The sequence below is a fragment of the Numenius arquata genome, chromosome 6 (assembly GCF_964106895.1).
Source record: "Numenius arquata chromosome 6, bNumArq3.hap1.1, whole genome shotgun sequence".
Lineage (NCBI taxonomy): Eukaryota > Metazoa > Chordata > Aves > Charadriiformes > Scolopacidae > Numenius > Numenius arquata.
In genome coordinates this window covers 47,342,384-47,354,763 of record NC_133581.1, presented here as the reverse complement: position 1 = coordinate 47,354,763, position 12,380 = coordinate 47,342,384, and the positions used below count along the sequence as shown (strand labels likewise).

Here is a 12,380-nt window from a genome sequence, read left to right as displayed (position 1 = left end):
GGAGGTCTCTGACTCTGTGCCCCGCGTGGCTCTCACCGCCCGGTTCTGGGGCGGGGGGCGCTCTAGCAAAGGGCGGCCTTCTGTCTCGGCCTTGACACTCTATGATTCTGGCGGGGTGCGGGGCTGGCCTATGGCGTGCGGCGGCGCGAGAGCGGGGCGGGCTGGCGCCTGCGCAGTGGGGGCGGCGGCCAGGCGCACGCTGAGGCAGGAGCGGGACCAGCGCGAGACTCCGGGATCCTCTTGGCCGTTGCCAGGTACCGGCGGGGTCCCGCTGTCGCTCGCGCTGCGCCCCGGGGCCTGGTACTGGTTCCGCCGCGCGGCCGGGCCGTGGCTCCTCCTGGCTGGGACCGCTGCGGGCCTTCCGTGTCGGGAGGGGACGCGGCGCGGCGTAGGGCCGGGCCCGGGCGCTTGGGCCCGGCCGGCGTGGGTGGGAGGGACCGGCCGGCTCCGCGGCTGCGAGTTCCCCAGCCCGCCCTCCCCGTGGGGCCGCCCGCGCTCCCCGTGGGGCCAGCCCGCCTCTCGCCCTCGCTGTGGCAGAGAGGGGCCCTTCCCGGCCCGGCAGCGGCTGTCGCCGCCCTGGGGACCGCTTCTCTTCTCCGGTGCTGCGGCTCTCGTTGGGCGTTGCGTGTGTCGGCCACGCTCCAGCCGCCGGAGGGCTCGCTGGTCAGAAGTGACTCCATTTTCGCCAGTTTCTGCGGAGACTCGTGCGCCAGTTTCCGCAGAGGCCTTTCTAGCGCCTTGGAACGGTGTTTCCCAGCGCTGGCGCCATGGGCAGCGTGTGGCTCCCGAGAGGCTTCCCACAGAAGGCCGAAATAAAAAACTTGTGTCTATGGAGAGAGGAGTAGAATGCTCTGTGCACAGAGCATCATTCTCGCTTGCTGCGGTTGGGGTTTGTTGCTCTGCAATATATCTTTATTCTGTGTCACATAAGTAGATGTAGGATTGAGCTAAAATGCATTCAGTGGACTAGAAAAGCAAAGTGTAAAGTTTTTCTTTTTAATCTTGGAGTTCTTTGCTCAGCTTCAAATTATATGAAGTTATATGAAGCCTTTAGAGGAGTGTTTTTGTAATACTTGTCTGTATTTCCCCTTTCTGAAAGTTAAGAATGGAAATAAGGGTGGATATAGCTTCTGAATTGTATGGCCATGTGTATGTAGCACTTGGCATTACCACCTTACTCTCCTTTTAAATTCTTATATAGTTGGAAGGCGTTAACACTGCTGTAAAGATCAAGGGTAAAACTTAAGAATGGTGAATAGAATGAACCTTCTGATGGAGTGATGCATTTGACTCACCATCTTAGGCTCCTACTTCTGTAGGAAATGTTCTGTATGAAACTTCTAGGTATAGACAAAAGGAATTGAACCTGCCTGGTTAGCAGTGATGAGTGTGTGGATTCATCATCAGGAAAATGAAGGAGTTCACTAGATGATTATGAAGCATTAATTTTGTTATTTTTTTTAATGTATAATGAAATAATCCTGTCTTGGTTTTCAGGGGTTTTGTTCCTCTTGACTGACTAGCGATATGTTGGAGGGTGTGGTTTTTTTCTTTTTTTAGTGCTTTGTTCATGTCAGGCTAGTTTTAACTTCTGATTATTGCCTTTGCTTTCTTTGCTGACATGTGGCCTCTGGAGCAGGTCTTACAGGATTATTCCAAATACCTTGTGCTGAGTTTAATAAGAAATCTTCTGGGGCATAGAATCTCTTCCTTCTCAGTACCGCAGAAGCTTCACTCTACCTCTTATTTTCTCAGCCTCTCAGATGCTCTCTTACTATGTGCATACAAATACCTTTGTGAGTACTGCAGGTTTCTTGTCTCCCACGTGCTCCTGTTAAAATCTGATTTAAATGTTACACACCCTCACGAATTTAGGTGAATGCAAGATGTTCAGTGCCACCTTTTCACGACTTGAAACCTCTTCTCTCTAGCTGTGGATAGGTAATATGACAATTTAAGTGGATAATAAAGTCTGGGTAGCAAGCTTTTTCTACTTCAATATGAAAAATTAGCATCTTAGCAAATGGTTGTGGCAATACTAAAATATTAATTAATTTATTGCTTAATTTCTATTAAAACCTAAGTATGAACTGCATAAGCCTTATCCTAATTTGCAGGTTTTTGTACCAGTGTTCCTCTCTATCCTCACTAGTCCATACTAGTTTTTTTACTGTGTTTGTAGAAGTCAGTGATGTACCGTGAAATAAAATCGTCGTTTCTTTCTGCTCAAATCGCAGAATGCCGGGACTAAGCTGTAGATTCTACCAGCATAAATTTCCAGAGGTGGAAGATGTAGTGATGGTTAATGTTCGGTCCATTGCCGAAATGGGAGCCTATGTCAGCCTGCTGGAGTACAACAACATCGAAGGCATGATCCTTCTCAGTGAGCTATCCAGAAGACGTATTCGTTCCATAAACAAACTCATCCGTATCGGGAGGAATGAATGCGTGGTGGTCATAAGAGTCGACAAAGAGAAAGGTATTTGGGGATACTGTGGGCTATATCAAGATTGAATTCATAGAGAAGTGCAGATAAACTATGTGACTTACATATTCCTTGATTTTGCCAGGGGTTCTTTTTTTAAGACGCTTAAGCAAAATAGACCATGCCATCTGATGTTTGTGATCGTTCTTCCGTTCCTCTGTGTCTTTTGGGAATTGGGTTAATGGAGGTCAATCACATCATTAAAGATTTGCTTAAGTGTGTCCTCATCAGCTCAATGTTTGAGCAACAAACTGTAGTGAAGTGGAATTTTCTTTTGATATGTATGTAGACTTTCTAAGTCTTAATGGAAGAGAAGGGTAATCTGATGTAGATAAAAACTGAACTGGTGAGTATTTAATGTCCACAGTCCATCCTTTTCATTAACAAGTCTTGAACCTTGGCTTTAGAGTAGATGGCATGTATGTAATTATTGTACCACATGAGTTCTGTAGGTTACAAGCTGAGATTGTACAGGCAACTTTGTCTTTTCCTGTCTTCTGAACATCTGAATCTTTTACTGTTAAGGTTTTTTTAATATATTTTCTAGTTAGAACATGTTGGGTTTTGGTAATACTTTTCTGTTCAGTCTTTAAAATCTATATGCAAGTATAAAGAAACAGTAAAAATAAACACTGAACACATCTCCTAGAAACCTGATCGCTGGTACCATGTAATATGCTTTTCTAGAATACTTCTGAAGCTGCAGTTAACTCTGAGATTAAGTAACGAATGACAGAATAAGAAAAAGCAGAGAGGAAAGACAAGAAGAAACTTATTTCACTTTCTGAAATGAAATAAGTATTCCAGCATCTCTAGTGAAAGAATAGTTCCTCTTACAAATTCTTTTCATTCTCATGTTAACGGAGAAACACATCTGGAAACACATAGTGGTCTTTTATTGAATCTTTTGGGGAACTTATCATTTGTGAGGAGTAGGTAGAGGCCTTTTCAAATTTACTAAGAAATAGTTCAAAAGGATTTCTTTCACAGACAGTTCTTCCGAAATGGAGTCCAGGGAGCTAAGAGTCAGAATTTGAGGCCAGGCCTACTTTATTAGGAAAATGTTCAGAGTTAAACTGATGGAGCGCTGACATTGAATGAAATTGAATCAAGCAGTACAAAATGTATGCATCGGACTTGCTTTTTTCTATGCTGGTATGGTTTTTGCCAAAACTGTATTCAGCAGCATAAAAATGGATCACTGGTTGCTGAAATACTATGAACGTTTCTTCCAAGTTTGCAGAGAAAACATTAAGGCAGTACTTTTAAAGAATGCTGTACAAAAGATTTTCTATTGCAAGTATTTACAGTTGAAAGAATAATTTAATATCCTAATTTGGATCATGATTTGATAAAATTCTTTAAGGTTTGGTTATATTACTCTCTGTAGCAACCGAGAGATATTGTAGGCAAGATACTCTGGCACTCCTGAGCCAGAGTGTTTGTTCTTTATGCAGCAGTTAGACTTCTTTTGAAGCAGTTAGATGTAGTTTGCACAATGCCTGATGCTTTCAAAATGGTTTTCCCCGATAGGTTATATTGACTTGTCAAAAAGAAGAGTTTCTCCAGAGGAGGCGATCAAATGTGAAGACAAATTCACAAAATCGAAGACTGTAAGTTCCTTTCCTGTGTTCAGGCACTGTGCATTGCCAGCTTCCTTCCTGAGCAACCAAAATGCATAGATGTAAGATGATAACGAAAATAAAGTATTGTTCTCATTTACTAGGCATACTCCAATTCTCATTTACCCATGCAAATATATATAACCAGTTCAACTGTTCATGAGTGCTCTGATAAGCTAATTCTTAATTAATCAACAGATCAAGTAAGATGTCAGTAGAAAATTTGCGATGTAAAGGGGTACATTTAAATGATCAGAAATCCAAAAGGATATGCTGGTTTAGCACACTATGGACAAATTTTACTGAAATGGCATGCAGGTAGTTTAAGGCATTGACTCCCACCCTTACTACTGTGTGGTCTTACGCTTCTGAGCAGGCAGCTTACCATTAAATACTACTTTTGACTCTAAATTTTTCTTTGTTTTCGGTATTTGTTTTGTTTTTTTTTTAACACCCCTTTTGTGTTCAAGGTTTACAGCATCCTTCGCCATGTTGCTGAAGTCTTGGAGTACACTAAGGATGAGCAGCTTGAGAGTCTGTTCCAGAGAACTGCCTGGGTATTTGATGACAAGTACAAAAGACCAGGATATGGTGCTTATGATGCATTCAAGCATGCAGTCTCGTAAGGACATATTTTCTACTTCTAGGGGTTTATTTCATAATTAGAAGCATTTCCTGGAATAGATCTATCATAATACTCTTTTTGAGATGTTTTATATTTTTTTAGAGTTGTAGAATGTGCTGTCAACTTAGTAAATTTTGACCTCAGTCTTCCAGTTGCTTATTGTAGGTTTCTTGTCTTACTGCTTTCTTCAAGTTCGCAATGCTCTTGAGAAAGAAGGATCAGAGTTGACTTGTTTTTATCTATCTTTGAATCTGCCTCTCTGTCTACGTCAGGTTTTTAAAAGCAGTAATTTAATTTGATGTGGAGAAATACTGAGGTATTGGTGAATACTATGTTTTAAGTGTAAAAGAAACATGTGATTACAAATACTGGAGAGATTTCTGTTGCTACAGGTGAGCCTGTGACATTTCTAACAGAAGCAGCAGCACTGATCTTGGTTTGTCTGTCAGAATTTGCCTGTTCTTAGTCCCAAGCAGATGTTATCAAAAATACCCGGCTCTGTGGGTGAAGATACTTCTGCTCACAGCTGACTGTCAGAGTTTTTCTTTTTTAAATGCAGCCTACTGGTTTGTTACTTCTCTATGCTTCCAACTTAAAGAATGGAATTGGGATCATGAACTTAGAAATGGAATTATGAACAGAAAGAGATGGAAATTATGATGCTAAGGGAATATGCACTGAGATAGGTTGCTCTTAATTTTTTATGAAGTCTGGTATTTTAATTTGCGTTCAGAACTAGCTTGTTTGGTTTCCCTCTAAAGATTCTGTCATGAAATTTGCAATCCAAAAATAGATTTCTCAATTTCCAATTTTGCTCTTTTATACCACATAAACCTATGAGTGATGAACTTGAGTTGAACACTAGGTGGCAGTAAAAAAATTTTAGAAATTACGTTGTACTGAGGATTAGTGTTTGGGGGTTTCACACAGCAGGATACCAGTGGCAAAATTTAAAAATTGCACATCCAGGACCTATATATTGAACACCTACCAAATGCTCATAAAATCAACTCAAGGATTTAACAGAATACATTGTAACTGAAGAAGCAGAATTTGCATGTCCAATAAATCACTTCTGCCATATGGGTTCATATTTTAATATGTAAAAAATCTTTCATATTTCTGAATTCTGTTTGCTTATGTTTGGCCCTTCTACTATTTATTCTCAGTATACAAAATCATGAAAGATGACATTTTTTTATCAGCAGAGACCAGTCTCCAGTATTGCCTCTGGGTTTTGGGCCGTATTAGTTCATGTTTGCCTGCTAGTAGTATTGTAGGTGATCTGGTATTGCTTTTCAGAGAATTGCAACTCCTGTCTCTGAAGAACCAGAACAATTTTTGTGAGGAGCTCTGTTTCAGATATATTTTGGATAAAATTAATACAGCAATAAAGAGAATTGACACCACTTCTTCAAACAAAAGCTGCTAATTTATATGGATAAACAGCAGAGGAGTTTGCCTCTGTGATCTCTGGATTTTAAACTATTAGCTTGTGATCTAAAAATCCTTTACTGTTTTTTTAGCCAGGAATATAGCCAGCAGAGAAGTGTCTGTCTGTGATCCAGTCACTGTTAAAAAGGAGTACAAAATAACATAGAATGGGTATAGGTTACTGTGTAGAATGACAAAAATCTTGCATTTGAATGAAAAGCTAAAATAATTCAAAAACCTCAGATTCATCATGGATTCTCTTTCATGCAATGTGGGTTTATCTTCACGTTGGAGGGAACATAAATACCAAACAGCTACATATTTCTCACTCTGTGTATGATGTACAAATGGAGCTGGACAGAAGTCTTTACTTTTCTTAAATAATAAAAAAAAAAAGTAATTCAGATATTTCCTTCCAGGAACAGATAGAGTAAACTACTTTTCTGCTTTGTTGTTAAATGCTGCCATTAGAAAATACTTTGGAAATAGATGTGTTTATTTTTTTCCAGCGTTTCAATGTACTCTTAAGAAATTTCCCTGTGTTCATTGCCTGGTAGATTTCTGTGATTATGCATAATAATATTGAAGTAGTGCCAGAAGTTAATGTTGTGCCATATTCCACTTAGTATAACTTCTGTAATGTTGCTTTGCTTGGCTCAGAGACCCTGCGATCCTGGACAGCCTAGATCTGACAGAGGAAGAGAGGCGTGTATTGATTGACAATATTAACAGACGTCTCACACCGCAAGCAGTCAAAATCCGAGCTGGTGAGTTCTTTCCTGGTGTTCACTGAACACTTCTTGACACTCTAAGTCAAATTAGTGTATGTTGTTGCAAACTATAAACTCAGTTAACACTAATGTTGGTGGTGTTGATAATTGAGTGGAACTGTTCTTCCAGAATTCAGACATCTTAACCAAAGGTTACTTGTAGGATGCCTATGTGGGTTCTATGTCAAAGTCTGAGGTGGTTTGGCTTTTTCCCCCCCCCCAAACTGCAGGTTCCTTGGGATGCAAAGTACTTGGCTGATACATAATGCAGTCTGTCATATTGCACTGGTACACGATGAGTTTAAATATTTTAAAGTCATTACTGCATCCACAATATTCTTTGTCATTCGAAGTGTTAAATTCCTTGGTTCCCTACAAGGATGATTGATCTCTGTCAGCATGGCTAGGGCATATGTCTTGGCCGCTTGTCCATGAACACGTGAAAATAGTTTGGACTTTTTCCTCTGGGTGTATTTCTAACTGGTTGATAGCAAACCATTCAGCAGGACATATTAGCTCAAGCCTAGCATGTCTCTAACATATTCACAAAATGCATGAGCTCGTTTGTCTCTTACTAGCTCAGTACGGGCAGAAAAAGCTCATGACTGCACTACTTAAGAAGGCGTACTTTAAAACTGTCAATCCGGTTGTACAGCTAACTGAGCAGCCTAAAAGCATGCTTGCCATTAAACAGATAGTCAGGGTAGCAGAGTCACATTTTTTAACTAGATTGAGAAATTGCCTCAGCTCTGCAAGGGTATATTGAAGAGCATTAGCACTTGCTGATTACTGTGGAGAAAAGCAAAGATAAGCCATATCCACACGACAGTGAAGTCAAGGAGAGAATGCAAAAAGTAAGGTAATGAAAAATTCATTTACCTATTACTTTAGATCACCGTGAGTTAACATAGACTTCAAAAATGTAAGTGGGATTTGATTGCACTGAAGAATAAAATTGCTAACTTAAATAGTGCTTCATTAGTTTTGAAACTAAAGTTACGTGATGAGCATGTTCTCTTCCTTCATCTTGCCTATTTTGTTGTGATGGTCTAAGTCGTTTTTAATTTTGTCTTCAAAGCAAGCATGGAAATTTTCTATTGCTTGTAGTCTTACCCCGAGGCTGCCTGGGATGCTCCTCTGTGAATTTGTTTGTGATAGCTGAGAATTAGCAGGTTGTTATTAGCCACCTGGAAGTGAGACTAATTTCTCTGTGTAGCTTAGTCTTGCACCATTGCTACATAGGTAAAAAAATCTGTCTTTAGACTAATCAGGGCATTACAGATGTGACCAGCACTAGTCTGTGCTTTAATTTCCAAACATCTACAAAAACCTATAACTAACTATTGCTTTAACTATATGTTAATATAATGTACCTTAAAATAAATAAAAATCATTCCAGTGCTCCTCAAGTCATGCCTCTGTTGTAATTGCTGACAGAATTCCATGAATTTGCGGATCTGCTGGTTTTCAAGTTTTATTTTTCCTGATAGATCTTTCATTTTCTCTGATATTTATTGCTTTTAAATCTTCATCTCTCGATGTGAAATACATAACTATTCCCATCAAGTTTATTGGGTGAGAGGTGCCTGAATGTGGGTATATAATTTCATATCTTGGCTTTCCAAAGCACAATGTAAAATTTTGTATGTCTAAAGAATTTATGAAGACTTTTACCTCAACTTACAAGTCAAGAAAGTGAAATACCTTCCTCAGCTCTGGGAGCTATTGAGGTGGTTATTGTGGATAAATATCAGATGCTAAGAAGTTTTATTAAAGATGAAGTTAAAAAGCTTTAAAGATTGCACCTTTTGGTAACTTTGAAGTTGTATTATTTGTATTCCTCTGTCCTAGATATTGAGGTTGCCTGTTATGGTTATGAAGGCATAGATGCAGTAAAAGAAGCTTTGAGAGCAGGCTTGAACTGTTCCACGGAGAACATGCCCATTAAAGTAAGTGTCTTAGCAATTAAGTCAAAATCAATGTTTTCTGATGCCCTCAGGTACCAGTATCGTGCCATTGCAGTTGTCACAGTCACGTAGCTGAGGCTGGGAAGCCACGTACTTGCTTTCTGATTCTTCTCTATCAGGTACATAACGCACTTCCTTTCAGCTATGTGCTGCGACTGCACTGTGGCTTCCCAAGCTCAGGAAGCTGTATTTATTCTCTTCATTTTATTAAAGTCTGGTGTTGGCACACTACATACCTACCGCTCCTTTATGTAGTCTTAGGTAGGGAGCAACAAATTTCGTTGTCGGTGTCGTGGTTTGGGCTTATGTAAGAAAAGGAATGTTTGGTCTACATATGTTTGAGTGTTGGTAGGAGGGAGTGTTGGTAGGCCTAGTTTTGCTCCCCAACAATTTTAGGATATTGAGTGCATTACTGAATAAGTGTTCTCAAAAAACTTGGAACTATTGCTTTCCTTTGAAAATGGTTTCTTATAACAAAAGGAAAATGTATTTATTCAGCGATCTTGGAAAAAAAAAAAAAGCCACAACAAAACCCAACATGCTGGTTGATGCAGTCTTTTAATGGTTTGAAAAATTATGTGATAGGCTGTTTTACTGATCTGCAAAGTGGGTATTCTCTCCACTTCAAAATATTTTGTCTAAATAAACATACTATGCAGAAATAACTGATGTTGATGTTGGAAACTGGACAGGCTGTGTACTTTCTTGTCTGCTATTTCTGTCCAAATCTTTATACTTCTAGAAAGGGCTTTTCTAATGGGAAAAAGTTTCTTCTTCTGTGAATTGTATATTCAGGACGTTGTTGCTCACTTTGCTTTTTAGATTTTTCTTTCTTTGTTTTGTTACTGAGTTTGCTTTTTTTCTTTTTTTCCCCCCAATCCCTACAATGTGGTAGATTAATCTGATAGCCCCTCCTCGTTATGTGATGACTACAACAACACTGGAGAGAACTGAAGGACTCTCTGTTCTAAATCAAGCCATGGCTGTAATTAAAGAAAAAATTGAGGAGAAGAGAGGTGTCTTTAATGTGCAGATGGAGGTAAGAACACATTACATTCTAAAATGGGATTTTTATTTTTTTTTCCTTTGCAACGTTTTTAATGTAGAGCAAGATTGGTAGTGCTAGGAGAAATTTTAGCAAAAAGGTATTAAGAAACCAAAAATAACCCTAAACTTCAGTATTTCTTAAACAGCAAAAAATTCTAGTTTTCCGGGGGTTTATTGTGTGACTTCAGGATGTATTTTATCTCTTGCTCTATACGTAGGGTCAGAGCCTACAAATATATACAGTCTTTCTTAATGACAGTTTACCATTTGTTCTGTTCTGGTTTTTTTTCAGCCTAAGGTGGTTACTGACACAGATGAGACTGAGCTTGCAAGGCAGTTGGAAAGACTGGAGAGGGAAAATGCTGAAGTGGATGGGGATGATGATGCTGAGGAAATGGAAGCCAAAACTGAAGATTAAATATTCTGGGATATTTAGAAGAGGCAGACCATATGAAAAATTAAAGACCCCATTGCAAACACTCTGGACGAAATGTTTCCAGTATTGAAAACTTCAAATGCAAATACTTGAAGTGTTTTACCGTTTTGAAAACACCAATATGTGAAAGGCTCTTCTTAAATAACATTTGATGCAACAACTTACACAAATTGAATCTTCTTTGACGGGAAGATGCCTAGTCAAATTCAAGGCACAGATCTGGCCAGAAGGAGGTGGCAGCCCCGTGCTTAATATTTTCATACATAACAATTCCTAATTGGTGATTGCAGCTCAGTGCATCTGTTAATGATCTTTCTGGGAGCACTAAAACCAAGCAAGCTGGAACAGTTCTATACAGAATGTATTTGAGCAAATATTCAATAAATTTCTGGGCTATATAACTCCAAGATTTTTTTTTCCCCTCTTTTGTCAGATGGCCTAGAGTGGTGTGAATATAAAGCCTGGAAAGGTATGATTAGTGGGTGACTCCCCTTAACAATGTAAGGGCTTTCTTCTGTTTGCTTTAAATCAAGCCAAGAACGAGTGGAACAAAGTATTTTTCTTGCAAGTTTGTTGATGCAGACTTGTTTAAAAGAGCATTTCCTTTGTTTATCATCTGCATTTAGGGACTAAGAACTTGAAAACTTTGAAAATAGCTTGTTACCATTCCAATAAACATAGCTGATAAATGAAAAATTACATATAGTTGGACTTTGCTCCTATAGGTTAATATAGCAGGAGCTTCAGTTAACTTATACTTCAGAATAGGCAGTACTGTCTTGTGAGCTCACTGCTGCACGAACTTCAATTCTGCCTACCCTAAATCTGGTTTACACTGGACTGAGCTATTCACTATAGAAACAACCTGTTTATCTTCTCTGAAAAAGAGAAACAAGATGTGCTTTCCATGGTGGGAGTATAAAAAAATATAATAAAACCCTCTTTTCCTTGTCTGTGGGAATTGGGGGGGAGGAGTTGTTTTTGTTTAAGTAACCTTTCCAAATTACTAAATTTTCTAATGTATTTACATTATTTTTTTTATTGTCACGTCCCACACTGCCCATCTCCTTTTTTTCCTTAGTATTTTGTGCTGCTAGAGGAAAAATGCATGAAAAATGAGGGTTTGAGCCTTAACTAGGAATTCTTAATGCTGCCACGGTAGAAACAATATCATTGCTACATGGTGTTGCCACAAAAGGCATTCACAAAGGTATTGTAATCCATGCTTGATTATCAGAGCAGTTCACGTGTACCCAACTCTAATAATAATTGAAAGCCAAAAAAGTTAAGTAACTTCCCGTCTTTGCAGAATGTTGGAAAATACCTGAATGTGTCGTTACAAAATCAAGAAACCGTTTATTTTTTTAATGGTTATTTTCTCAAATTGTCTTTCAGAAGCCGGATGTGACAGCCGTGTTGTTGCTTGAAACTGTGATAATGTTAGTTTCCTGCAGGTCTTCCAACTTTACTCATTCACTAAAATAGTGATTTGACTTCCATTAAACACAGTAGGTGGGTACTCAGACAAAAGAATAAAATGTTTAAAAAGTCACCATGTGATCTGTGTGCCAAAATAACACTGCAAAGCACTGAAAAACGAGCCATGTGTGCTCTTTCCTTAGAATACCATCAGGGGTTACAAATACATCATCTCTAAGAGCTGTTTTGGCATGTTAGGTAGGTGAGCATCATTTCTGTCAGTAACTTAGGCAAAAGTTTGCTAAATGTGTTCAGTAGCTACAGGAGCTTTTCTAATTAGAGCCTCAGCGTGCTGGTGTGTACAATTCTGTGACAATTTTGAGGGCCTGAAAAAAAAAATGACCACGATGGTGAGGACAGTAACAAAGCAGCTTAAGATAAATACATTTCAGTCACTTGTTACCCTGGCAGATAAAATCAGTTGCCTGAGCAAATTTTAATGAGGAAGCTTAAATAAAAGATGTATGACAAGTTGGTGGGTATTTCTCATGTGTTACAGCAGGTGGAAGGAGGAG

The 12,380-nt window shown here is 39.2% G+C and overlaps 1 protein-coding gene across 2 annotated transcripts; it reads left to right on the top strand.

Moving 5' to 3' along the window:
• Positions 1-109: 109 nt before the first annotated feature.
• EIF2S1 (eukaryotic translation initiation factor 2 subunit alpha) lies at positions 110-12,334 on the top strand. Of its 2 annotated transcripts, none has more exons than XM_074148859.1 (8): positions 110-254; positions 2,238-2,479; positions 4,019-4,098; positions 4,578-4,729; positions 6,827-6,933; positions 8,788-8,885; positions 9,799-9,942; positions 10,243-12,334. In XM_074148859.1, the coding sequence occupies exons 2-8, from the start codon at positions 2,239-2,241 to the stop codon at positions 10,366-10,368; spliced, it is 948 nt and encodes a 315-aa protein (XP_074004960.1). In that variant the 5' UTR covers positions 110-254; position 2,238; the 3' UTR covers positions 10,369-12,334. The 2 variants fall into 2 exon arrangements, with proteins under 2 accessions (XP_074004960.1, XP_074004959.1); XM_074148858.1 differs by lacking the exon at positions 110-254 and adding an exon at positions 1,640-1,796 and having other exon boundaries at positions 10,243-11,978.
• The last annotated feature ends 46 nt before the right edge of the window (positions 12,335-12,380 follow it).